Source organism: Apis dorsata, unplaced genomic scaffold, assembly GCF_000469605.1.
Source record: "Apis dorsata unplaced genomic scaffold, Apis dorsata 1.3 scaffold_57, whole genome shotgun sequence".
NCBI classification, from domain to species: domain Eukaryota; kingdom Metazoa; phylum Arthropoda; class Insecta; order Hymenoptera; family Apidae; genus Apis; species Apis dorsata.
The window spans coordinates 119,998-146,219 of NW_006263357.1; the positions used below are offsets into that span (position 1 = coordinate 119,998).

Sequence of the window (26,222 nt, forward strand, 5' to 3'; positions counted from 1 at the left end):
TAAAGTATTAACTAAAAAAGTCATTAATAATTATTCATAAAATTATTGTTGAAGCTATTATTGCAATGATGATTTTTTTTTAATTCAAATCAATTTATTTTATATTTATTCTATATTCATATTCAACCTATCTCTATCTATTTCTTATAATTATTTCTTATAATTATAATTATTTGTTTATATTTATTATAAAAATATTTTCAATATAGTAAATATTTTTCAATAATTAATATAAATTTTTTTTAAAAGAAATTTTCTAAAAAAATATTAATTCATTTAAATACAATTCTTAGGAAATATAGATTTTATTTGAAATTGAAGTTATTTTGAAAAATGATTTTTGCAAATAATTTTAATATTCCATATCACTGACAATTATATCACGCCTATATTGTATCGATACATACTGATAAGAACAAATAAAATGTAATCATAAATTATTTTGAAAAATGATGTTTGTAAATTATTTTAGTATTCTATATCACTAATAATTATATCATGCTTATTTTGTATCGATACATTGTGAGCATAGTGACAATAATAAATAAAATGTAATAATAAATTAATAAATACCTTGATAATAATTTTAAGAATGGCTTTCCATCAAATGATGAAAAGGCATTCTTTAAAATCTTCAGCTTTTAGTCTTTTCTTCGGGTTTCTTGCATTAATCCCACTATATTATTTCACTATTTCTAATCATCTTTTTGATTAAAAAAAAAAATTATTATAAATTATGTATCATATCACGATCAACCATTAGAAGAATAGCTGATGTACAATATTTTAATACGAATTTTTAAGAAGAATCACTTTCACACTATATACTTCATTTTTCGTTCGGATCTAGAATCGCGAACGTACTTAAAAACTAGGTACGAACCATAATAAATAATTAAAATCAATTAATGAAAAATTAATTGATTCTAATTGAATCCCAGGTGCAGATATATCGTGCGATCGAATAACCTACCCGAAATGAGAAATGCGATAATCTGCTTTTCCTGGCCCTACCTACTTATAATTTAACCCATTCATACCAGAAGTATACTACCTACCTACCTAACTCTATATTTAAAAAGAATTAGCAAAATCATTTATACCAATACATTCACATCACGATTCTCTCTCATAACACCCGGGTGCAAATGCCTACACTAGGGAGATACGTCCCGGGACGCCTCCGTCACCCGAGCTTGTAGCATACAATCTTTCATACACTAAGTTACGTACCTGAATATCTGAAATCGACTGACAATATTAGCGAATATTGCGTTAAATATTCATTTATATTCATTAAATATTCATATTATTTCATCAGTTCATTTTGAGTTTTACATTCTTTGTGTATTTCTATAAAATTGTATATAAATTGTATGATAAATTATATTTTTATCATAATATGATATTTTTATTTATTCATGGAACATCATGCATTACATACATCATAAATTATTATATATAGATTATGATATCTATAAATGTATATATATTTTAATAAAATATTTTATAATCTTTATTTTAAATATCAAATTTCAGAATTTGAATTCTTTAAATTCAAATATATAAATTTCATTTATATATTTTTTTTCATTATCATTTTAAATTAATTATTTTATTTTATTCGATGTAAATCTCATAAACTTAACAAATTCCATTCACACTTATGAAATTTACATCGTGCACAAACGCTAAGAATTGTCAGCCGCCAAAAATAAATATTAATAATTAAATCGTGTCCACCACCTTTACTCATAAGAGAAGCACCTGAGCCCGCTTATAAGTTAGGTAAAAAGAAATGAACACGACAACAATAATTATCACTTTATTGTATGCTGAAAATCCTAAGCTAAAAAAATAGATTAATAATATATCTAAGCGAGCTAATTTTCTATTTTTATGAAATATTTTTGTTTATGAATATTTAAAAAAAATAAAAAATGCCGAATTTATTAAAAATGTATTAAAAATTTTATCAAAAAATTTAGACAATTGTAAAAATATGTATATTATTTAATTATTGATATTTATTCTTTATTTTATTTTATTATATCCTTAGTTGATCCTATTATGAAGTAAATATTTTGAAATATATACATGCATATGTTAGGAATATTTAATTATTACTTTGTTATTAAAATCTAACCGCGAATTATCTTCTTGTTTATAATAATATCATTTTACATATTTTATATATGAAACTATAATATTATTTTTTTACTATAAAACAAAATTATTATAAAATATTCATTATAAATTATAAATTTAAAAAAACAAAAAATAAATATTTATTGTGAAATCGGAGGATCATCCGACTTCTACTCTATTATCATAAGTTGCATAAAAGAAACAAGAAGATTCTAACCTAAACTAATACATATAAAACATAATCAAAAAACAAATAAATATTAATATAATGAAACAAAAATCTTATTTTCGTAATCACTATGCTCACACGCAACTAATATGTATAAATTGAAATATGTATTGACTCACCGTTCGTTGAATGCATGTAGACTATGCCATAACAAACGGTTGATGCTCCTTATTTGTCAAGGTTGAAATTTGAGATAACTCTACAGGTGCACTTGTAAACACTGGATCAGAAATAAGGGAAAAATGTAAGAATAAAAGTCTTCTAAAGTAATCAAAAATATTCAAAATTATTACATTAATCTTATTTTTAAAAGATTCAATATAGTTAAAATGATTTTGATTATTATTATTTATATTATTTGTAAAGAAATAAACTTACAAATATAGTCATGTAGCACAACATTGTGATTATTATTGATCTATATTTGTTGAATTTCTGTTTATTCTTTTTCTGAAATAAATTAAAATAAAAAATCAATTAGATATAAAATTAATTAAATATTTTGAAAAGTTATGCTACTTTCCAATACTTACACGTTTCTTTTTTTACTGTAGCTCGAAGGAGATCCTCTTCTCAATCAGATTTGATTCTAATTTTGCGATAAACGAAATCTTTATGAACTTAAGATGAAATGAAATATTGAACAACAAACAAACACTGACTCTACTTTTACGTTCAATTAAAAAATATAAGCTATATGATATTTAAATAAATAATATTATATCGCGTATCAAACACTGTCTCTAAGATCGCATTGCACACGATCACAAAATTGCTGAAAGAAATAAGTATTAAAAAGGGAACAAAAGGAAAATTAAAAAACAAAATACATTTTTTTCAAATACTTTTCTTTTTGTTATAAATATATTAAAATATTAATATGTAAATATAAAAAAAATCATCATTGCTTTTATATTTTTATTTAAATGATAAAAGATCATTCGTAAAAATTATTTATTTTATTGAAAAGCAAATATTTTATTAATTTATTATTTTATTTAAGAAAACATGAAAAATCCATCTAAGTTATATAAAAATCGAAAAAATATTTTTGATATAAAAATTATATTCGATATAAATTATTTAATGGATAGAAAATTAAATTTTTATAATTACTACAATTCGATATTATTTATATTATAAATTTCTCAAATTATAATTTTTACTTACATATATGCAGCAATTTCAATGAAATTGTTATAAAAATATATGAATCTCAGTTTCAACAAATAAGCTCCCAATTTTCATAATTTAATTAATTCTATAACAAAAAAACAATAAAGTATTTTGTTATATTTCTTTTTTCATTGTAAAGTATAAAAATTTATCATAAAATATATTAAAGAAGAAAATTCACAGTCACTTACTAAAAAACTTTTCAAAATGGAGGTCAAAGCATAAAAGATTATTAAAACTAACAATTTACAAATGGCTAAAATGTCTTTTCCGTGTAAAAGGGTTGTTGAACCCCGTAGACATTAATTTAAACAATATATCTAATTTAGAATATTATATTCTAATCGTTCTAAATATGTTTTATACAAAAATAAATGCAAATTATTTGAAAAAAATATTAAAAAATTAAGAAATTTATAAAAATTAAACTTTTATAATAAAAAAATTGGAAGATGAATTGAAGATAGTACGAATTTTTTTTCGAATAAAAAAATTTTATATAAGTTATATTTTACGTAAAAAAGAAGTTTTATATATAAAATTTCTTACCTAGAATTCTTAATAAGTCTTTTCTTCTTTTTATAATCACTTAAACCACTTAACAAAAAATAAAATTGAAAATTAAATCGAACTCACTACGCAAGCGTCTTAACAGGACGAGGGTACAACGACGAATGTTGAACAATACTGACGTAATTGGGAAGAAAAGACAAACGTTTCTGATTGGTCAAAATCGCGCGCGGAAGACATTTCCTACGCAAAATAGTTCATAAAATATACGGTAAAATATAAAATATTTTAATATCATAAAAATTATAAAACAAATTTTATACATAAAAAATTAATGGAAAGTATTTTTTATAATAATTCATTCAAAATATTTTTATATTCTTTTGTTTTTTACATTGAATTAAAAAATTAATAAAAATATATTACACTATAAATTAAATGATCTTAGAAGACAGGTGATTGGTAAAAAAATTCAATACTTGCTATTGGTTAAAATCTTTGTAAAGGATTCTATTTAAAAATAGAACAAAAAATAGACAAAGTCATTATAACATAATGTAATTTAGAAAATCAATCCATTCCGATAAATCTTAAACAAATATCAATAATCTTTATAAAATTTCTTATAAAAAATATAATAAATAATAAAGAATACAATAATATAACAATAAAAAAAAGATATAAACAAATTATAAGTTCATTTTAATAATTTAAGTTTTCAAGTTTTTTATTATTTTAAGAAATTATTTTCTTGATAAAATTCTTGAAAGCGAGAAAAGATTCGTAATATTATATAACAAAATATACAACATTTTATATTTTAAACAGGATTATATATAATTCTTGTTAAAATCTAATAATTAAAAAATTTTTAATTATAATTTTAATTTTATTTATTATGTTCTATTAATTATCTTATCTATATAATATAATTATCCATATAATATTATTTTAATATCATTTTAATTTCCTTATATATTTATAAATATATGATAACATATCAATATATGTTAAATATTTATAAATATTTATCAAATTTTATAATTCAATTTGTATATATAATCCTGTGAAACAATATATTCAAACAAAATAGAATTAATATCCTAATATAGAATCTAATATTATAAATGCAAGTATATATAATTTTTCTTTCTTTTTTCATATTCATTAATTGCATACATCAAAATATATATTTGGTGCGAGATTCTACTAAAATCTTTTCTAATTTAATTTATCTGTTAATAAAGTGTAATAGTGAAAAAAATATATCAATCTGTTAGCATGTATATATTCTTTTAATAAATAAATTATGAGCAATTTATTTCATATACAGCGTGTCAGAATACTGTACAAAACAATTTTAAGGTTACATCGTGGTTTACCACCTGAAATTCAAGTTTTAGGAACAAATTACGTTCGAGATGAATTTAGAAGACATAAAAATTGTAACGAAGATATAGCAATTATATTTATGAATGAATGGACAGTAAGTAATATTAAATTTTATAAATTCAATGTAATCTTTTTAACATCATTAGGTTATGTTTCATTTTTATTATCACATAAATTAATAAATATAAAATAAAATAATATTTTATATTTATTAAAATATTAAAAGTTTTTATTTCTAAAATGAATAATAAAATTACTTCATTTTATAGGAGTATGCTATAATGCTTACAAAACAACTTGGGCTAAAAGGACCACATACAGCTAAACCTTTAGGTCAAAATTTAAAAGAAGAAGATTTTAACAAATTTAGGGATGAACAATTACATCAATTATATGAACTAATGATTGCATCAACTGGTAAAATCAATAAAAATATAAAAAACACATAATTTATTCTTTCTAAAATGTATTGTATAATAATAATATTAAAGATATAATATTGTATATAATATATGTATTATTAATATAATTTATTAATTATTTATGATCAATGTAATATCATGTATATAAATTATAAATTATTATATTTGAACAAAAATTTCTATAATACTCTATAATTTTTTATAAATTTCTAATAATATTTCTTGACAATAATATTTGATAAATTTGTATAGAAACAATCATAAGTTTATTATAGTAATATGTAATAATATAATAATGTTTTATTTTAAATATAAAATATAAATAAAAAATTATAATAGAAAGATTAAATAATAATATTAAACAATTTTTAAATATGATCATAAAAATACAATTTCAACAATAATTAATAATTCTTCAAATAAAGAAAGTATTGAAAATATGCAGTTAATAATTATTTAGAACAAAACGACATCGGTGAGTATATATATATATACAATCGTTATATTATTTAATTGTTTTTTTTTTATTAATGTTTAAATCTAAATATGGACGTATATTTATTCAATTAGGTTATAAGTACATTTTATGGAATTATAACTATGTCAATTATTTTGTATAAATTGCAAATATTATAAAACTTAGATACATTAAATAACAATTTATAATATAAAATTTAAATACGTTAAATAAAAGAATGAAGGCTTGGAAAGAATCTGTAAGTTTAATACTAACGGCACGTCAAAAATATGTTCGTTCATCACTGACAAATGTAAGTAATATATTAAATATATTTGATTAAAAACTTTATTATGTACATAATAAATATATTGATTATTTTCTGTTATTAAAATAAAAAAAAATAATAATAAAATATAACTTAATATTAGAAAGTATAATAATATCGAAAATCGAATCATACGCCAAATACGCGCGAGAATTTAAATTGTTATATTACGACTTAATTAGAAAAACAATTACAATATAAATACTAATTAAAAGATTAATAAATATTATCTAGTTTCAGTATAATTACAATTTACTGTGCCTGAAACGTCATCAAAATTCAAAATTTTTACCAAGTACATATGTATTTCCTGGAGGAATAATAGATCCGTCCGATGCTGATTTAAAATGGCATGATCTTTTTACTACCTTCGGTTTTGATACTAATAGTTTCACATCTTTGACTCCAAATACTTCTATTCGTCCTCAAATTTTCCAATTCAAATCGAATGAATTGCCAAAAGAAATTTCTTTACGCATTACTGCAATTCGTGAAACCTTTGAAGAATGTGGTATACTTATTTGCAAACAATCTCGAGAAGATACTTTTGGTTGGGCACAGAACATAAAAAGTAATTCGATTAAATAAAATATTAAAATATTTGTGAAAATATTACAAAATAAAAAGTTATTTTATTAAAATAAATAAATAATAATTATAAAATTTTCAATTTTTTTTGTACAGTTTCTAAAAGTGAATTGCATAATTGGCAAACAAGAGTGCACAATGATGCTAGAGAATTTTATACATTGTGTGAAAATTTTAATTGTTATCCAGACTTATGGTCTCTTTATGAATGGAGCAATTGGTTAACACCGACTTATTTTACTGGACGACGTTATAACACTGCTTTTTATTTAGCTTGTGTTTCTTCTTTACCTCAAACTTTTCATGAGCCAACAGAAATAGAAGATTTGAAAGTAAAGTTGTTTTAATATATGAATAATATAATTTATATTTAAATAAATGAATAATATAATTATGAATATATTAATATTTAAAAATTATAATAATATTAAATGAGATATTTTAATTTAGTGGGATATGCCTGGAAATTTCTTATTTTCAACTCCAAAAATTGCATTTCCACCACCACAACAATATGAAATTGCAAGAATAGCAAAGTTCGAAAGCATAGATAATTTGTTGGATTTTGCAATTGATAGAAGTAAAATAGGAGTGCTCTTAAATCTACCAGTATGTAAAAAATATTTAAAAAAATATATTAAAAAGCAATTTTAATAACATATTTATTATATTAGGTAAAGGTAGAATTGTTGGATGGGATTGTACATGTTTTACCAGGAGATTCAATGTATCCGAATCAAGTTAATTTTCTTGATAAACAAATTATTAATAGAAATGATATTACTATTCATGAATTTCGAGCTATATCTCCTATAAAAAATAGAATGGAATTTTTCAATATTCAAGTGAAAGAACTTTATGTACAAAATTTTGATAGTGCCGATGGCCATTTAGCGCCTCTTCAATTGAAAAATATTTCTACTGCAATAGTACATAAACATATTAAACCATAATAGATTTATTCAATGATGTATAGTAGTATCTTTTTAATATATATATACGTACTGTTTTATTGTATATTATATTATAATCAAGAATTCATTTTATCAAAAGATATTGATGAATTATATACTAAGTTTTAATAAATATATATTGATATTGTTTTTCAAAAAAAAAAACTAATATATATATATATATACTTACATATGAATAATATATAAATCATTAAACTATTTTTGTAAGAAAATAGCGGGAAAAAAGCGCGGGAAAGATAGTATGGTAGTAATGGCGGCTTAAGCTTCTTGTGAAATAGATTTTTTACATTCAAAATGTGTTGGCAATAGTTGTATGTGCATAAATAAATTAATATTAAGTAGATACGTTTATTTTTTATTGTTAACTGTTTTGCTAACTATAAATGTTATACAATATTTTCTTATGAAAAAAATTGTTTGAACGATATGTCGTAAATTTATGAATGCATTTTAAATAAAAGAAAAGTGAATATATTTTCTTATAGAAAATGGAATATACTAAAAGAAGACGCTATACAATTAATGTTAGAAATAATATTGATTATTCTGATCTTCAAAATATTTATCAACATGACCTGCATATGTATGATTTTCCTCCAACAGGAGAAATTTCACTTACAGAATTTGAGGAACTGGGTAGAGAAAGATTAAAACGTAAGTTTTATAGAAAATTATAATTAACTTATTATTTTATAATTATTATTAATTTCTATTATGAATAAAAATAGTTTTATATATATATATATATGATCATCATATTTTATAGTTTTACAACATGTGGAAAACAATGCAATAAGAACAGATTTTAAGACACAAGAAGACCGTAAACAAAATTTACATACAGCTTTAATGAAAGATGGTCTTAAATATTTTGCACATCTTTTATATGCAAAAGGTTGCAAATCATCAACAGAAACTGATTTACAATGTAGAAGAAAAGATCATATATCACATTTTATATCAAGATTATCACATTGTCAAGAATCAGATCGTCAAATGTGGTTTATTAACCAAGAAATAGAATTATTTAAATTAAGATTTAGTTCATTAGATAAAGAAGGAATAGAAAAGTTACTTAGTATGCATAATATTGATTGTCACCAGGTAAGAAATTGAGCTAAAGTAAAATAATTCATTAAATTTATGATCATTTTTTTTATTATTATTTTCTTAAGATTACACAAGAAGAAAAGGATGAAATTAGAGAGGAACTTCGTTTATCTACCTCATCCATAAAAGTTTTAAATATTGATATGACAGAATTTTATAAAGTTTCTTTTTATAGAGTTTCTGATTTAATTAGATCACGTAGAGTTTATCTAAGTCAAGGAATAGCATATATACCACAAATAGATTTAGTATCTTTGTTTCTTTCTTATTTTAGAAAAAACTTACTTGATGGTATGCCAGTAAGTTTTTATTTTATATTATTTTTCATTATTATGTATATATATATATATATATAACCAAATGTTGTTTAGATTTATAATTAGTTTAATCTTATGCACAGGCTGCAAAAATGTCTATTATGCGTATGCATGGTGATGATAGAATACAATCATATCTTAAATCTGTACCTAATATTTCTGATAAAACATGTGTTGTTTGGACTAGTTCTGCTACACCCACAGATAAATTAGATGAGGTAATTTATTTATTTTTTATATAATTTTATTCTTGAATAATATTATATAATTTTCAGTTATCAAAAACATCATATCCTATGTGCATGAGAATATTACATGAAGCACTTAAATCTAATCATCATCTGAAAAATAGTGGGCGTATACAATATGGTTTATTTATAAAAGGTATTGGTGTAACAATGGAAGATTCTTTATCCTTTTGGAAAACAGAGTTCACAAAAAAAATTGATTCAGTAAAATTTGATAAGGAATATGCCTATACTATAAGACATACTTATGGTAAAGAAGGCAGACAGACAAACTACACTCCTCTTGGATGTCAAAAAATTATGTCTTCTGTTCAAAGTCCTGGAGAATTTAATGGTTGTCCATATAAACATATGGATAATGCATCATTAAAACAAAAATTGTTTAGTTATGGCATACCTGCAGCAAGTAAGTATATTGTCTTTTTTTTTATTATTATAAGGAATTATATCTAAAATTTTATATATTTTAGGTATTAATGAAATAACAGAACTAGCAAAAAATGATAATTACTTTGGTGCTTGTACAGCATACTTTAAAGTTTTACATAATCGTTTGCCAGATAAACCTATTATTCATCCAAATGGATATTTCCTAGAAAGTCGGGCCATATTGACTAAAGATGCAGGTACAATAATAGTTTAAATTAAAAAGATATATAAATTTAATAAATAAATTTGTCTCTTTTTTTTTTGTTTTACAGAATTTGAAAATAAAGAAAAACTTTCTCAAACTGGAAAACTAAATGTTGGAACTCCTAGAGTTAGTACTCCCAATATTGACAGAAGTACTCCTTCAAGAAATATTTCTACCCCAAAAAGTACAGAGAGAAATACTACACCATCGAGAAAAATTGATAAAATGAATATGACTCCAGTTAGAACATCTAAACTAACTCCAAGAAGAATAGAAAATTATCTAAATGACGAAGATATTGAGAAATTAATGAGTGAAGATATGTAATTATAAAAAATATATTTTCTAAGTTTTATATTTTGTTGTAAAATAAATAGTATTTTCATACCTTAAGATAATTATATAATATAATTTATATCAATTATATCAATTATCTAAATCATATCATACATAGCTGTTAACTTCTTTTAATGATCTTTTGTTTGAAAAATTTTTCTTTACATCGCGTACCATTGATTTTACCAGTTTTTCTAAGTTATACTTATGCTGCCAACCCCAATCTCGACGAGCATCACTATCATCGAAAACTTGTGGCCAATTTTCAGCTAAAATTTAAATATGTTGTTTTGTTATATATATTGCAGATTAATAATTATAAATATTACGAACCAATATATTGTCTTGCATCCGGTTTATATGAAATCTTTAAATCAGGAACATATTTTTTAAGTTCAGTAAATAATTCTTCAGGTGTGAAACTCATAGCAGTAACATTATATACTCTTCTTTGTAATTGCTCATTTGGAGTATTTAAAAATTGAAAAAGCGCTGATAAACAATCTTCTATGTACATCATTGGTAATCTTGTATAAGGTTCTAAATAACATTCATACTTTTTAGTGAGTAATCCTTCATGAAAAACTGCTACTGCATAGTCTATTAAAAAAATAAAGTTATACAATTAAAATATTAATTATATTAAAAATATTACTTTATCACATACTATATAGTTTTCTTCATAATGTTACTTTGCTGTTATTTTAAGATTTACGCTTCAGAAAATAAGGGAAACGCAAGAAACGACCTCACGGTTCGCGATCAAGAGACATTCAACAATTTACTCATACTATTGTCTCTAAAGACCAATAAATTGCATTATTATGTAATTATTTTAATGCTCCATTTCTTGAGGTAGGAAAATATTTTTATATAAAATATATTTAATAAAATATATTTATTACAAAATAAAAATAAAATAAAAAAACAAAATAAATAACAATAAAAAATCAAAATAATAATAAAATATATACCTGTAGTACCACCACCTGGTGGATCACTGCTGATAACTCCCGGAAATCGAAGACATCGAAAATCAAGACCGAATCTATGATGATAATATTCACCTAATAATTCAGCATGAACTTTACTAACACCATAAATTGTTCGTGGACGTTGAATAGTTACATTTGGAGTAGGATTGCGTGGTGAATCTGGACCAAATGCTCCAATTGTCGAAGGAATAAATATTCTTAATTTATATTGCTTTGCTAGTTCAATAACATTATGCATTCCTAATATAAAGTATTAATTTTTTTATAGAAATTTTTTTAGATTTAGATTTTAAAAAATTTTGAATAATTTTATATGAAGATATTCTTTAAAGATATCTATGAAAGCTACATACTTTCTCTAATGTACTTTCTTTCATGATTATGTTAGTATTATAATTATTACAATGATATTTAATAAGATTCACTTAATAAGACATTCGATTTCATTCCAATCTAATCTATTTTATAGAACTTCAATGATTATTTTACCTTCTATGTTGACTCTTACAGCTAGAGGAACATTTTGTTCACCTATAGCGCTAAGAAGAGCACTGAAATGAATGAGCCAATCAATTCTATAATTTACTACAATCTTTTGTAGTCCTTTAAAATCAAGAATATCGGCAAAAATAAAAGGTCCGTTTGATAAATTTTCTTCTGTCGGTTTGATTATATCAGATAAAATTACATTTTCATTTCCATAATTTTTACGAAATAGTTTTGCACACTCGGTACCCAATTGTCCTAGACCACCTTATAATACAAAAATGTAAAGAATATTAAATTTTTATGTAAATCCATAGCAAAATGCAAAGAAAAATTTGTTATAATTTTGAAACAAATATTTTAATTGATATTTTAAAATCATACACGCACCTGTAATAAGTATTCTTGGTGATTTTTTGATAATACGTGATTTATTAATTTCAATTTTTTCAACTTCTTGAGATGAACAATTCATGATGCAATAATCTCTTAAAATGTTTCTTGAAAACCATTGATAAACTTTTAATAAATTTTTACACCACATGTTTTGAAATCCGAAATAAAAAATTCAATCAAAAACAAGTGGCAATTCTTAATGAAATACTTCTTTTTCTTCTTTTTTCCAGTTACAGTCACGTTAGATATATTAAAAAAAAATTTGAAAAAATTCGAAGAAAACTTTTATCTGCATAAAGAAATTCTCAAAGGAACATAATAAATTAAAAGGACTTTTCTGTTTCAATATCTTTAAATGACTGCCATAGGCTCGCATAATCATAATATTATAACAGGATTGATTCTGAAAACCAGTTGCAACACAGGTTTCTTCTTTTTTGTATTTGTGCGTTAATAAATGCAGAATTTTTAATTTCTATGAATCTAGTTAAAGTAAGTAATTCATATATTTATAATACTTATATTTATCTAATAAAAATTTATATAGTGTTATTATTATTAAAAATCATATATTATTGTGAATTATTCATTTAAATATTCTAATATTTAATTCAATTTATTTTTTAATATAGATTTTAGATGTTAATAGATAAAAAGATATTCAAGTGCTATATCTGAATGATTAATCAGTAATTAAATACTGGTTAGCTCTGGAGGAATGGAAAATTTTTCGATATTATTTTGAATCAAATTAATGTATATTTTCCTACATCTTGACAAAAGCGAATAAAAGAAGATGGTATTCATATCATCTGGACTGGAACACGTTTAGCTGCACGTTTTCAAGAAAATTATAGAAATCGTGATTCTTGTCGATATAAATCAAAAAATTGTTATGAACATTACTGAAATTATAAACTGAAATTATTTACAGTGATATTACAGTTAAATAATACGAATATTAACTTACAAATCTTTACAAATCTTATTTTTATATCATCGTTTCAATATTTGTAAAATATCTCTAGTTGAAATCGCTCGTAATTTTTTTTAAAATCTTCTGATAGATTTGAAGCCTGAAAAATTTATAAGACAGGCAATTTTAAATTCGAAATTTGTCACTGTCGCCAATTTGGTAGATGGTAAAGATTTGGTGGAAAGGGAAGAATTTCCTGGAAGCGTGCCTTCACGGTGGTTGGACACAGCACTTCGCAATTCTCTTTTCGTCCCGCTCGCCATCACCCACGCCACAGTCATCTTCTCCCCTCGACTTTGTGCATCAGCACGTTTTGTACAAAACTTCTTCATGTAGTTAGTTCGTATCTGTTCGTAACGAGAGTACCGAGTTTCTAACTTTTCGAAACGACGTTCGAAACGTGACGTGTTGTTTTTTGATTTGTGAATAGGCAGTGCTATTTAATCACGTTATTCTAGAAAATATAAATAATTAAATTAAAGATAATCAATAAAATTTTGAGAAGTGGGAACGTTTTTTATTCGGGAATAAATCGAGACTTTTGGTCAGCTAGGAGAAAGTCTAAAGGTAGGAATGATCCCTACAAATCGATACGAAGAATTGAGTAGTTTTGACATTTTAAATTGCAATGATTAAATAATAAAAATAACGAGAATAATGCGATTCTCATCGTTTAATCTTACTTTTATTTGCTTAAAATGTATGTACACTATCTAGTTTCAAAGTTGCATAAAATTACTTGCTATAATTTAAGAAAGAATAAGAACTAAGAAGACAGAGGAAACATATATCACTTTCACTGGTATCATATACGATCGTATACTATAGTTCAATCATAGTTACAGGACATTAACAATAAAAAAAAAAGGTGCTGCACCTGTATCAATTATACGTATTATAAGTTTATAACTAATAAAAAACTAATAAAAAATTAATAAAAAAGATGCTGCACCTGTATCAATTATACGCATTGTAAGTCGTAACTAAATAGGATATATAACAAAGGATTATGTCAACCGTTTGCAATTTGCGTCACGCGAAGACTCATTTAACGAGGAATGTTCATAGAAAAGATCAAATTGAATAGTTTAATTTTAAAGCTCACTGAACGATGAAAACCGATTTCCTAACAATCAGGTAATAGGTTCAGCTATTATCAGGTAACAATCAGGTTAATCTAGTTTAGAGGAATGCAAATGTAATCACGTGAGTGTAACGACCTGTATATCTGGATTCTGACGCGCTCCCTTAAATTTTCAACAAAACATATGGTTACTGGAACTGTATACACGTATACAGTTTTTTTGATTAAATATTTTAATTAACAATTGCTTCATATCAACATTCCTTACATCCGAATGCATTTTTAGGTCGTTCGATTGTTTCTACTTACGGAAGGCGCATTATGAAACACACGTAGTCACCCGTGAACACTATCCTCGAAGAAAACCTTTGTTTTCGTTCTATCAGATAGAGTAAAAAGACTTTCGCCTTCCGTATCGATTCTCTTAAATTACTTACTCAAATATCTTGTTCTTTTGATGATTAGATGTTAGATAAGAGCATTTGTCTATTGTTCGTGAAATAAATAAACGTTTTAGTACGTTGTTGCGATTAATACAAATGCTTTATCAATTTAATCAACACATACCCGTGTCGTGCAATTTCGGGTGACAGTAATTATCGCGGGGAAAGATTTTCCTAGCGGTCTTTAACTTTAAGCTTACGGTATGAAACATTAATTTTGTCGTCTACGACCGTGACGTGTAGACACCATGTATATACAGCATGTTCTTCGGTTTATATACAAAGACAGTTAACATTTAGTTACAATATCCAAATTTCTAAAAAAAAAAAAAAAAAGAAAAAAATTACATTTATGCTTTTAGAAATTGAACAGTTAGAGATAAAATGATTTTTACAGAAAATGTGGGACTGGTGTTTGAGGTCGTAGACCAAGATCCAAATGCGCTATGATTAAATTACCGTGGGATAGAGGCGTCTTTATAACTGGCTGCTTTCTGACACTGTTATCCTTTATCAGTGTCGATGCTCAGTTAAATTCGGAGTACGGGTGTCCTACTCAAGAGAGGATTCTACCTTGTAGATGTTCTACTCGTGACATGGAGATTCAAATATGGCAAGTGTCACACTTAAAAGAAAAAAAAAAAAGAAAATAGAAAAAGAAAGATCATCAGACAAGATTCATTTCTTATTTGTGTCAATAGGTGCAGTCACAGTGAGTTACCAAAAGTTCTCGAGGGTCTAAAGGCAGTGAGTCATTATTTAGATCGACCAGTTGACGAGTTGATCTTGGAGAACAATAATCTACCTAGTCTGCCAGGCAAAGTTTTTGCTAGTCTGCGTGTTCTTCGTTTAATGCTTCGAAACAATCGTCTTGAAAGAGTGTCGTCAGGGTGGCTAGAGGGTCTTCACGATTCCTTGTTAGAATTATTTATCGTGGAACCGGATTTACGTTCGTTACCTGTAGACAGCCTCGAAAATTTACTTGGCCTCGAGGCGGTAACCTTGCAGAGTAGAGCGATGAAAAAGCTTCCTAGATTCTCTGGACTACCAAAACTCAGATATCTCCAGATTAACTCACCGGCTCTGTTAGAATTAGCCCCAAGAAATTTTCGAGACTTGCCTAACTTGGAACAATTTCACGTTTTTGGTAGTCCACGTTTAATACGTTTGGAAGCTGGTCTCTTCCGGGGTCTGCTGCGGCTCGAGTTGATGAATATTACGGACTGTGGAATTCATTGGGTCCATCCTCGAGCTTTGATAGATTTACCAGAATTGAAAGAGATCTCGTTGGTTGGAAATTCGATCGTGGATGCCGGGATGATTGGACGGGCTTGCATGGATCTGCCTTCCCTCTCGATGATACGTCTGGACAGAAATCGCATAAATCGTCTTGGTGAAGGGGCATTCACAGATTTATCGGTCCTCTCGCGCTTGTATTTGTCGAGAAATTATATTACCGAAGTGTTCGCTGGGGCATTTCAAAGAATGCCGGCATTGAAAATTGTCGATCTCAATCACAATCTCATACATCACATACATCCTGAATTCTTCCCGCATAGATCTGGAAACGTATTGGAAGAGATGTGGTTAATCAACAACGATCTAAGTCACGTGTCTGAACTGAGATCTATAATGGAAGCTTTGCCCAGATTAAAATTCCTCGATGTTAGCCACAATCAAATCGAAGAGATACCCTTTGGATCGTTAAGGGGACATCTTACGTTGGAAAGACTTCACCTTGATCACAATAGAGTGGCCTTTTTGCAAAGAGAAACCTTCACCGCGATGCCCGCTCTCAGGGAACTTCGATTGAAAAATAATTCATTGTCAAACTTATTGGAAGCGCCGTTCTGGAACTTACCAGCGTTGAAAGTAAGTGATGGGATGGCGAAACATTTCCTAATCTCTTGTGATAATCTTATGACATATTACAATTTCAGGGACTAGATCTTTCTGAAAATTACTTCCGCCATATAGAACCTCGTTTATTAGCGAACTTGCCAAGTTTGAGACGTTTGGATCTCAGTGGAAATGCGGTTGGCCTTATAGAGCCCGATTCATTCTTGGGCACGCCATTATTGGAGCATATAAACATCTCTGGAAACGCGCTTTCCGTTCTCCATCCGCTCACGTTCAATCATTTGACTAATCTTTACGAATTGGACGTCGGTTGGAATCGAATGCTCGAAATAGTTCCGGGTTTACCGAGCAACATAGAGCACCTTTACATGCCTATGAATCGTATGGTTATTTTACCAGCAATATCCTCTCAAGATCTGGATCTCCCGCTTCTGAGATCCTTGGATCTGAGTGCAAACGGAATTGAGAGGATACTTCCAGGCAGTCTGACCGATTTGCCGAATTTGAGAAAGTTAAACTTCGGCTACAATTCTCTTCGACTCATAGAGGAAGGTGCTTTCGAAGGTTTATCGAGATTGGAGCAATTGGATTTGAGATACAATCGAATAGTCACCCTGCATGGCCGAAGTTTTAGACCGCTGAGATCACTGATGGATTTGAGCTTACGGGGAAATCGTTTGGAAGTTCTAAGGCCAGATATCTTCCAGGAAAATATTCGATTACAGAGAATAGATCTCAGCAGGAATAATCTTGCTCAAATACCTCATGCAACGTTTTCTAATACCAGGTAATATCCATTGAAAAAAATTACAGTTTCTATAACTATATAATGCTACCATATTGCGTACAAAACTATATTAAGATGCGCCATTTTTTGCACGTCAACACGCGAATAGAAAAGCAGTTTCACTTGTGGTTATATGGTTGCATCACTAGCAAATTGGTACCTAGAAAGTTCTTCGTGTTGAATGTCTCTTTCTAGTTGTTAGGTAGCACTATCCTGGCGTATCGTTAATTTTCTACTATGTAGTTTGCGTTACTTTAACAAGCAAGTGAACTTTAATCGATTAAATTAATCGAAGAAAAAAAAGCTGATATTAATTAATCATTATTTATCGATCATTCAACTGAATAGATATTAATAGCAATATGCTCTTTACAGATTCTCGAAACCTAACAATTTTTTATTAAAGTTTAAAGTTCTGATCTTAAATTTATTTAAATGCATTTAAACAGACGAATTAACGAAACACCTGTTTCCATTAATGATTCCGTATCAAAGGGAGGAAACGTTGTTAATTGCAGAGACCTTCGTGAATTGTACGCGTCGCACAATACTTTGACCGAGTTACCCGGATCGTTACACGGCTTAACAGCTCTTCAAGTATTAGACTTGAGCTTTAACAAGCTGAACATCCTGTCACCGGAAACATTGAGCAGTCTATCGGCCTTGCTCGAGCTCAAACTCGTCAGGAATCGTATTCGTGAGTTGCGCGAGGGCGCCTTCGATGGCCTGCCACAGTTAACGTTAATTGATCTGGAAAATAACGATCTGAGAATTATCGAGAGAAACGCTATCAGAGCTCTGCCAGAGCTGCAAGCGATACGACTTGGAAAGAATCGATTGCAGGTAGCAGAAAAAAAAAATATATATATATATATATATATTTTCTTAAAAACCATTATTAAAATCTACCATTTTTATCGTCATTTCGAATTACATAGATAATTCCAAGCGGAGCTTTCACCGAGTTGCCATTACTGCAAAGCGCGGAACTTCAGGAAAATCGGATTCAGGAAATTGCGAGTAATGCATTCATTAACGTGCCTCACCTTCTCTTCCTTAATTTAAGCCACAATCATTTACCTTCGTTGGATTACATTGGCTTGGATAGCTTGCGTTCCCTGGAAGTTTTAGATTTGAGCAATAATCGATTATCCAGGGTATCCAGCAACAGTTTATCATCGATGGAATGGCTAGTTGAATTAAAAGTAAGTAAACTGAAAGTAAAAGGAGAAAGAATTATTTTATGGATCATTTAAGGAATTTGCTAATTAAAAGGATTAATAACCTGAAATAGCGTGATAATTCTTTCTTTTAAATTTAATTTGAAAGCAAGAATCCATGGAATAGTTAGGATAAAAATCGTATTAAAAATTTTCGTAACCATTGTATTTAACGCGAACATAGAATGGACAAATGATAGTAGTAGGGATAGTCTTTAGTAATAACGAGGAATACTTTCTCGTCGAGAGTGAAACTTCGCCACGAACCGTGGTGCGAGGCCACTCGTTATGCTAGCAGAGCAATTGTATAGCAGCATCGTTAATTAACAAGATAGCGGATCGTTATACATACGTTGTCCACTTTAATTGCAGATGGACAACAACCGTATTTGCACTATCCAAGGTTCGCCTTTCGATAAAATGCCGAGACTTCGGGTTCTCAGCTTGAGAAGTAATCGAATGGCTTCCGTTTCGGAAGCGGCCTTCAAAAGATTGAGATCGAATATCGCTGTCTTAGATATCGATGGTACTTCAATTTTTTCTCTCTCCGTTATTTCATGTACTGATTCCTAATTTTCTTTTTTTCTTTTATAAGAATAATTTTATTCGTGATAAAGGTAATCCACTTTCGTGTTCCTGTGGAATGTTATGGTTGAGAGGATGGTTGCAGCAAGCTTCCTCCGAAGGTCCAAGATGCGCCGATGGATCTTTATTCAAAGAAATTAGATTAGCGCGTCAGGATTGTCAACGCGAAAGACAAATCGATCCGATTCATCCTGGCTGTGAGGCGGAAATGATCGACATTGCACCGTATCCTGTTTCCTCTTCTAGTGAGTAACAGCTATTCACAATCAAATTATAAAATATATATAAAAATATTATAAAAATATTCAAATTATCATTTTCTTTTATCGACAATATGTTTATTAAATATCTCATTAGTATTTGGAGCAACGGAGATGGTACCTTTAAGGATGAATTTAAAGGAGTCTTCGACGAGAAATCCTCCTAATATTCAAGATGCTGATTATTTCTACGAGTATCCTGATTATCATGATAATAAAAATGACACATCAAACGTAACATTCACATCTGCTCAATTTATAACCACTGTACCAACGAGCAATGAGAAAACCATTCAGACGACGGAGAAGATTTCAACTACGACGAATAATACCATTCCCATAAAAAAAATTACCTCGATGCCTCCCTCTCCTAGCAGTTCTGGTTTTACCTTCTTCGGGGTACCTTTGCCTAGTCTTAACTTCAATCTTTGGGGAAATTCAAGAAGAAAATTCGAGAGGAAAGATTCTTCGGGAAGACCTGAAAGAGGTCGTTACAGGACGTTTCCGCCTACAGAACCAGAAATTCACAGAGGAGGTTTTATACCATTACCGCGAGGACAAGGTGGATTTGTGCCTATCGTTGACCCTAGATTAACATACGAGAAACAAATTAAAAACGAAAGCTCGAAGAACTCGAACGCTACGCAAGAAGAACGGAAACGATGGAAGAGCGGAAATGGGACAATCGCAAAAGTTGAAAGAACTTACCTAAGAACAAACAAGTCTAAAGTAGGGCCGAAAGAAAGGGAAGAGTTATCCACAGTATCTGTTAATGAACCTGATTTTCATTGGCAAATAAATGGTGTGAAAAAAATTAGGTAAACAGATTGATTAGATAGAAATGCATATGTAGAAAAATAATCATAAAATTTTATCTATCTGTTCTATCTTTTTCTAGTTCTGCCATAAATTCAACGAAGGATACTGCATCAGATGAATCGCACCACGAAGCAAATGGAACTTCTGTTGAAGCTTATAACGGAGAAAATCTGGAAATGATTAAGAAAGCGATTAAAAACGAAGAAAAATTACAAGTGGAAGTCGCGAGTAGAATCGTTTGGACTACGCCGAAAAATGCCTTGGAAGCGACGAAAGATGTTTTATCCAAAGAAACATCGACAGAGATATTAAAAGGGGAAAAACATGTATACTGGAATACCGAAGCAAATGAATTTCAAGAAACGTCCAGTCTCGCGACAAACGTTCGAAACGAATCAATTGGTAAAATTATACTTTTCATCATAATTTTTTTATATAATTTCAAATAAATAATATTTTAATATCAATCATAGATGATCCAAGTGCTATTATAACAGAACGTTCGACTTTTCATTCAACATTTTCGGAAAATCGGAAGAATTCCACATCTCAAGCTTCTCGAGAAACGGAAGCATCACCGCTTTCAGCGTTTTTAGTTCCAGGAGGTCAAATACCCTCATTGATCCAAAATTTGCGTCCATTAGGTAGGCCAACAATAACAAAAGTTCCATCACCACGTATTGGTCTCGTTGCTGAACCAGAAAAACAGAAATCTATGGCTGAAGCTGTTCAACGAAATTTGGAAAATGAAGAGGAAAAACTATTCGGAATAGATGGATCTTCCAATGAGAATGCTGAAGTTCTTGAAGACAATTCATTTAATTGGTATTTTCAACATTATAACGATACTAATTTAGAACCTTTTGTTGGTGTAGCATATAGTGGAGGTGAAAAGACAAGTGTGGCTCGATGGACTTTATTAAGTCAAATATATCTTATTTTATACATTTTCATATAAAAACATGAAAGATTAAATATTTTCAATAATTAATTTATTGAATAATTCATTTTTGAAGTTTTAATTGCGCTTAATATGATTGATCTGAATGATGAAAACGAAATGAAGAAAATTCAAGTGTTATTAGATTATATTAAATGTTTTGATAATGAAAAACATTATTTATTTGAAATTACATCTTCTGAACAGGTACCTGCACTATAAAAACTTATTTTTAGATTAAAATTTCACGTTTCGTGATTAAATGTGAATTTTTATGATACAAAGAAATAATTGATGCATTGTGCATCTCTTGATGACTATATTATAGAGTTCTTATATATTCATGAAAAATAAATAAAATTATAAGCTTGAATTGATCGATTTTTGTTTATTAGTAACGTAATGTAATGGTTAAGAATGCTTAAATTCTCTAGAAAACATGTTCATAATACCTAAGGACTGTATATTATAAGAATCTTATCTGCTATTTTCAGATAATATAGAAAATTTCGGTACATTCAAATGTATCGTTAATGACAATTGAATGATATTGGTTCATGAAAAAATCACGAAATTTTTTATCCATTAATACATTATATAAAAGTTAGAGGTAATTTGAAGCAGTTGCTCATTCCTAGAAAAAAAAAGTTTATCTGTGAACACAGTTATTATGTTATACATCTTATAAACGTTTAATATTAAAATTCTTAATAATTGTGCAAAATTATTAATCGAATTTGTGTTTGCTATAAATCATGGAAATGTGTAACTGCATCTCTACCATTATATCTTTTATTTAATGTACGTGTGATAGAATATTTTAAAAACATTCGTCATTTGTTTTATTTTGGTGTTAATTTGAAATACCAATTGTTTGTAAGCACAAAATACATTTGTACATGTATAAACAAACTTTGCAATTGTGAACTTCTGTAATGTTAACAGTCTCAATCACACAAATTAGTTTCAGTTTCACTTTGTTCACTGACTTTTATTTTTTATTTTATCTTTCTCATCTTTTTTTTCTTCTTCTTTCTTCTCATCCTTTTTTGTTTCCTTTTTATCTGTTTCTTTTTTCTCAGCGTCACGATTAGTTAATTTATTATTGATTAAATTGTGTAAAGCCACTATAGATCTAACAAGAGCAGCAAGATACACAACTAACATTTGATCATTTGTTTTCACATAAAGTGAATCAACAAAGCTAGTTTGTGTCATATCAGGGAGTAAGTTAAAAATGTCTTGTAGCTGATAAACAATTTGATGATTAATAGGTAATTTACCACTACCAACTTGCAGCAAATAATCTCTAATTTCTCTAATTTGTTCATGAAGGCCTTTTAAACCTAATAATTGATTTGTAATTCTTTGACTAAGGGTACCAACTGTGGTATCCTTAATATCTCTTAATAAATGTTCTACACCTACTTCCTCTGCTTCCTCTGCACCAATTTCACTAGGAATGTGTTCAAAAGTCTTAGATGTTGGAGAGCCATCCTGTAATAATTTTATTTATTATAATGATATTTATATATGATTATGATATAAATATATCAAATATACTAAATACATTATGAAACTTACATCATGAACTTCTTCAACAGCTTGATATGCTTCTGTTGGAAGACCAAGATCTTTAGGTTTAGCATCAATGATGACCAAAACAGAATTGGGGCAATATCTTCTGATTAATTCATTAATTGCAACATCATTTTGATGTAATTTAGGTCCAGTATGATACCAACCTACTACCTTTTCACGAGCTAAGATATAATAAATGAAAAAAAATATAAAATTTAAATTTTTGATTGCTTTCAAATTCATATGCATACAAATAAATGCATACCATTAACTTTTTTGAACATTCCATACATATTTTCAAGATAATCATGATCAAGGAACCACACACTTTTGTCTTTATCATCTTCATCAAAAGGAACTATAAATAAAAGTAATAATATTTAATTTTATAATGAAAATAATTTTATTTTATTTATAAAAATTATTATAGAAACAATAAATTAATGAAGAAATAATAAATTTATGACCAAAATCTATAAAAATCAAGAGGAAATGGTGAATATTAGTAGTGTCAATCTAACCTGCAAAACTATTTGACACGTCTAGCACGCCTTTCGCCCTCCAACATCCCAAAAGAACACCAACAACTCTTTTTTGATTACCAATTTTTCCCATACGATTAAAGTGATCCACTACACTTAATAAAACTAAAGGATGCACCACAACTTTCGTTGTTACAACCTCTTGACTCGGCATTTTTGAGCAATTCCTTTAACTTTCGTGAATGTAGCCACAGCAGAAACATCCAAAGTTATTCACTGAATCATTCATAAAAGACCCTTCTACACAAAGTAAATAATATAAATACAGTTTCCAAGAAAATATATAATTTATATCATATTAAAAATTAAATTGCAAAAATATTTCTAAAAAGTAAAAATATTATAATATTTAAAGAAATAATTGAATTCAAAATTCAGAAATAACTTTCTCTTAAGATTATTTAAAAAATTTTTATATTTAATTTTTATATAATTTTTTTCAATTTGTGTTAGTGAAATAAAATAAAAAATAAAATTTTTACAAGATTAAAATAAATCTTTTTTAAATTATAAATAATATATTTTCATTTGGGATAAGAAATTACAGTTAGCAACACTGTTGAGAAAAGATGCTGTTTCACATGCTTCGATTCGATTACTAAATATTGAAAAATAGTTTTTATTCGAAGGTATAGAAATTGTTTAACAAAGTGTAACAAATATAATATTCATAAAATACATCTTTAATTATATTCTTAAATAAAATCTTATTTAATTTAGTTGAAAAGATAACCAACACATTTCACATTTTCACCTCATAGCAGGTATACATATCTATAGATATATCATAGGCATGTCTACCAACCAATCGAGTAAAAAAGGCGCGAAGTTTTATATTTCAAATTTTTTTACAGAATGTCGAAACCAATAGTTTTTGTAACTGGAAATGTAAAGAAATTAGAAGAGTTTGTGGCTATTCTGGGAAAAAATTTTCCATTAGAAATTATAAGTAAGAAGATTGATCTTCCAGAATATCAAGGAGAAATAGATGATATTTGCAGAAATAAATGTCGAGCAGCAGCTGATTTAATAAAAGGACCTGTTATTATTGAAGATACTTGCTTATGCTTTAATGCAATGAGCGGTTTACCTGGTCCTTATATTAAATGGTTTTTAGACAAATTAGGACCAGAAGGATTATATCAAATGCTTAATGGTTGGGAAGATAAAACTGCGGAAGCAGTTTGCACTTTTGCTTATTGTTCAGGAAAATTGGAAGATCCAGTTTTATTGTTTCAAGGTAGAACGCAAGGAACTATCGTGAGTCCTCGAGGTCCACGAGATTTTGGTTGGGATTCATGTTTTCAGCCTTTGGACAATGATAAAACTTACGCAGAATTACCGAAAGAAATTAAAAATAAAATTTCTCATCGTAGTAAAGCACTGGAGAAATTAAAAGAATACTTTTTGAAAAACGTTGAACAATAAATCAATAAATTGGATTTTTTGAAAGTACAATATTTATTTATTTTTATAATTCCTATAAATATTAATAATTATATTTGCAAATTATCATAATTGAAAAATATATTAATTGTTTTTTGATAGAAAATTGTTTACTATTTATTTAAATATATATTTTTTAATGAATGATTATGTATGATTATATATCATCGAAACACAGAATTTTATTAGTGTTATTACGTAGTATCCTGGCTTTATCAAATATGATTTAGCATTTAAAATACATTTTGGCTGAAGTGGCGATAGCCGATAGATTTTTTTATTAAAGAATTTTTTAAGTTAACGGTAAACAGCAAGAAAATAATTTAAAAACTGATTCCGACAATCAACATTCCACAAATTATAAATACTGACGATATATTTATCTAAATGCTTGTAAAATGATGCAATCATTTTTAGTATTGTATTTGTATTGTATTATATTATTTTATCGGTAAAAATTTAAGTTTTCGATCTTTTAAATTCTATAAATAGATACAAAGAAGGGGAAGTCTTTATTTTATAGTACCATTAATTTCTGTTCATCGACTTAAATGGTATAACGTAATCATTGCAATTATATTGTTGATTGTCATGTGCGACGGTAAACACGCAATCGAATTATTTGTTGTTTTTTTAAACATTATTGATAAAGTCAATTATATTTATTAATCAACAATATTGTAATTTACATGTATAAAAAAATAATCTCAGGGAAAATTCCAATCAATTTTCTATCGTAATAGAATAAATGATTTCAATCAATTTTTTAATCAATGATATTCCGTGTCAACATAAAAATCTTTTACGATATATGAAAATTGCAATAAAATCTGTATGCAGGATAAGTGAAATAAAAAGTTACAAGTATTTTTTTTTTTCATTCATAACTGTTAGACAAAAGATATCTATAATAGTTTCAAAAAAATTGGATTT

The 26,222-nt window shown here is 27.3% G+C and overlaps 7 protein-coding genes and 1 long non-coding RNA gene across 10 annotated transcripts; 5 read left to right on the forward strand and 3 right to left on the reverse strand.

Moving 5' to 3' along the window:
• Nucleotides 1–2,249: 2,249 nt before the first annotated feature.
• Nucleotides 2,250–3,242, reverse strand: LOC102679402. The gene is made up of 3 exons (XR_420821.2): nt 2,911–3,242; nt 2,756–2,827; nt 2,250–2,597 (listed from the first exon to the last, which is right to left on the reverse strand). It is a non-coding gene; the product is annotated as an uncharacterized LOC102679402 (long non-coding RNA).
• A 66-nt stretch (nt 3,243–3,308) lies between these two features.
• On the forward strand, nt 3,309–22,000 carry LOC102680369 (protein artichoke). 2 transcript variants are annotated; one of them, XM_031515144.1, is made up of 11 exons: nt 3,309–3,320; nt 14,796–15,862; nt 15,951–17,121; nt 17,190–17,896; nt 18,415–18,739; nt 18,835–19,101; nt 19,489–19,642; nt 19,734–19,946; nt 20,059–20,779; nt 20,860–21,182; nt 21,254–22,000. In XM_031515144.1, the coding sequence occupies exons 2-11, from the start codon at nt 15,696–15,698 to the stop codon at nt 21,736–21,738; spliced, it is 4,533 nt and encodes a 1,510-aa protein (XP_031371004.1). In that variant the 5' UTR covers nt 3,309–3,320; nt 14,796–15,695; the 3' UTR covers nt 21,739–22,000. The 2 variants fall into 2 exon arrangements, with proteins under 2 accessions (XP_031371004.1, XP_006609576.1); XM_006609513.2 differs by lacking the exon at nt 3,309–3,320 and having other exon boundaries at nt 14,651–15,862.
• On the forward strand, nt 5,238–5,943 carry LOC102680107 (succinate dehydrogenase assembly factor 3, mitochondrial). Its single transcript, XM_006609511.2, has 2 exons — nt 5,238–5,549; nt 5,725–5,943. The coding sequence occupies exons 1-2, from the start codon at nt 5,373–5,375 to the stop codon at nt 5,902–5,904; spliced, it is 357 nt and encodes a 118-aa protein (XP_006609574.1). The 5' UTR covers nt 5,238–5,372; the 3' UTR covers nt 5,905–5,943.
• On the forward strand, nt 6,483–8,567 carry LOC102679976 (nucleoside diphosphate-linked moiety X motif 19-like). Its single transcript, XM_006609510.2, has 5 exons — nt 6,483–6,647; nt 6,897–7,233; nt 7,347–7,582; nt 7,701–7,859; nt 7,925–8,567. The coding sequence occupies exons 1-5, from the start codon at nt 6,573–6,575 to the stop codon at nt 8,201–8,203; spliced, it is 1,086 nt and encodes a 361-aa protein (XP_006609573.1). The 5' UTR covers nt 6,483–6,572; the 3' UTR covers nt 8,204–8,567.
• Nucleotides 8,438–10,994, forward strand: LOC102679771 (DNA primase large subunit-like). Its single transcript, XM_006609508.2, has 7 exons — nt 8,438–8,878; nt 8,991–9,328; nt 9,400–9,633; nt 9,735–9,869; nt 9,927–10,305; nt 10,370–10,525; nt 10,601–10,994. The coding sequence occupies exons 1-7, from the start codon at nt 8,713–8,715 to the stop codon at nt 10,858–10,860; spliced, it is 1,668 nt and encodes a 555-aa protein (XP_006609571.1). The 5' UTR covers nt 8,438–8,712; the 3' UTR covers nt 10,861–10,994.
• Nucleotides 10,918–12,952, reverse strand: LOC102679647 (L-threonine 3-dehydrogenase, mitochondrial). Its single transcript, XM_006609507.2, has 5 exons — nt 12,741–12,952; nt 12,354–12,617; nt 11,844–12,104; nt 11,203–11,469; nt 10,918–11,138 (listed from the first exon to the last, which is right to left on the reverse strand). Exons 1-5 carry the CDS (start codon nt 12,892–12,894, stop codon nt 10,978–10,980), a joined length of 1,107 nt encoding a protein of 368 aa, XP_006609570.1. The 5' UTR covers nt 12,895–12,952; the 3' UTR covers nt 10,918–10,977.
• Nucleotides 22,001–22,088: 88 nt separating the features above from the next.
• On the reverse strand, nt 22,089–24,082 carry LOC102680237 (26S proteasome non-ATPase regulatory subunit 7). Its single transcript, XM_006609512.2, has 4 exons — nt 23,823–24,082; nt 23,567–23,659; nt 23,305–23,483; nt 22,089–23,217 (listed from the first exon to the last, which is right to left on the reverse strand). Exons 1-4 carry the CDS (start codon nt 23,995–23,997, stop codon nt 22,702–22,704), a joined length of 963 nt encoding a protein of 320 aa, XP_006609575.1. The 5' UTR covers nt 23,998–24,082; the 3' UTR covers nt 22,089–22,701.
• Nucleotides 24,083–24,363: 281 nt separating this feature from the next.
• On the forward strand, nt 24,364–25,301 carry LOC102680497 (inosine triphosphate pyrophosphatase). Of its 2 annotated transcripts, none has more exons than XM_006609514.2 (2): nt 24,364–24,607; nt 24,698–25,301. In XM_006609514.2, the coding sequence occupies exon 2, from the start codon at nt 24,699–24,701 to the stop codon at nt 25,269–25,271; it is 573 nt and encodes a 190-aa protein (XP_006609577.1). In that variant the 5' UTR covers nt 24,364–24,607; nt 24,698; the 3' UTR covers nt 25,272–25,301. The 2 variants fall into 2 exon arrangements, with proteins under 2 accessions (XP_006609577.1, XP_006609578.1); XM_006609515.2 differs by having other exon boundaries at nt 24,382–24,623.
• The last annotated feature ends 921 nt before the right edge of the window (nt 25,302–26,222 follow it).

What these genes read in the sequence shown, in the direction of transcription:
- LOC102680107 (XM_006609511.2), top strand. Translation starts at nt 5,373, where the DNA reads ATGAGCAATTTATTTCATATACAGCGTGTCAGAATACTGTACAAAACA. An exon ending in TATTTATGAATGAATGGACA is followed by an intron (nt 5,550 to 5,724) that starts GTAAGTAATATT and finishes TTCATTTTATAG; the next exon opens with GAGTATGCTATAATGCTTAC.
- LOC102679976 (XM_006609510.2), top strand. Translation starts at nt 6,573, where the DNA reads ATGAAGGCTTGGAAAGAATCTGTAAGTTTAATACTAACGGCACGTCAA. An exon ending in TTCGTTCATCACTGACAAAT is followed by an intron (nt 6,648 to 6,896) that starts GTAAGTAATATA and finishes AATATTATCTAG; the next exon opens with TTTCAGTATAATTACAATTT. An exon ending in CAGAAATAGAAGATTTGAAA is followed by an intron (nt 7,583 to 7,700) that starts GTAAAGTTGTTT and finishes ATTTTAATTTAG; the next exon opens with TGGGATATGCCTGGAAATTT.
- LOC102679771 (XM_006609508.2), top strand. Translation starts at nt 8,713, where the DNA reads ATGGAATATACTAAAAGAAGACGCTATACAATTAATGTTAGAAATAAT. An exon ending in GGGTAGAGAAAGATTAAAAC is followed by an intron (nt 8,879 to 8,990) that starts GTAAGTTTTATA and finishes CATATTTTATAG; the next exon opens with TTTTACAACATGTGGAAAAC. An exon ending in CATATTGACTAAAGATGCAG is followed by an intron (nt 10,526 to 10,600) that starts GTACAATAATAG and finishes TTTGTTTTACAG; the next exon opens with AATTTGAAAATAAAGAAAAA.
- LOC102679647 (XM_006609507.2), bottom strand. Translation starts at nt 12,894, where the DNA reads ATGTGGTGTAAAAATTTATTAAAAGTTTATCAATGGTTTTCAAGAAAC. An exon ending in ACCAGGTGGTGGTACTACAG is followed by an intron (nt 11,470 to 11,843) that starts GTATATATTTTA and finishes TTTTTTTAATAG; the next exon opens with ACTATGCAGTAGCAGTTTTT. An exon ending in GGATGCAAGACAATATATTG is followed by an intron (nt 11,139 to 11,202) that starts GTTCGTAATATT and finishes TTTAAATTTTAG; the next exon opens with CTGAAAATTGGCCACAAGTT.
- LOC102680369 (XM_031515144.1), top strand. Translation starts at nt 15,696, where the DNA reads ATGATTAAATTACCGTGGGATAGAGGCGTCTTTATAACTGGCTGCTTT. An exon ending in GGAACTTACCAGCGTTGAAA is followed by an intron (nt 17,122 to 17,189) that starts GTAAGTGATGGG and finishes TTACAATTTCAG; the next exon opens with GGACTAGATCTTTCTGAAAA. An exon ending in AATGGTGTGAAAAAAATTAG is followed by an intron (nt 20,780 to 20,859) that starts GTAAACAGATTG and finishes ATCTTTTTCTAG; the next exon opens with TTCTGCCATAAATTCAACGA.
- LOC102680237 (XM_006609512.2), bottom strand. Translation starts at nt 23,997, where the DNA reads ATGCCGAGTCAAGAGGTTGTAACAACGAAAGTTGTGGTGCATCCTTTA. An exon ending in AATGTTCAAAAAAGTTAATG is followed by an intron (nt 23,484 to 23,566) that starts GTATGCATTTAT and finishes ATTATATCTTAG; the next exon opens with CTCGTGAAAAGGTAGTAGGT. An exon ending in CTGTTGAAGAAGTTCATGAT is followed by an intron (nt 23,218 to 23,304) that starts GTAAGTTTCATA and finishes AAATTATTACAG; the next exon opens with GATGGCTCTCCAACATCTAA.
- LOC102680497 (XM_006609514.2), top strand. Translation starts at nt 24,699, where the DNA reads ATGTCGAAACCAATAGTTTTTGTAACTGGAAATGTAAAGAAATTAGAA.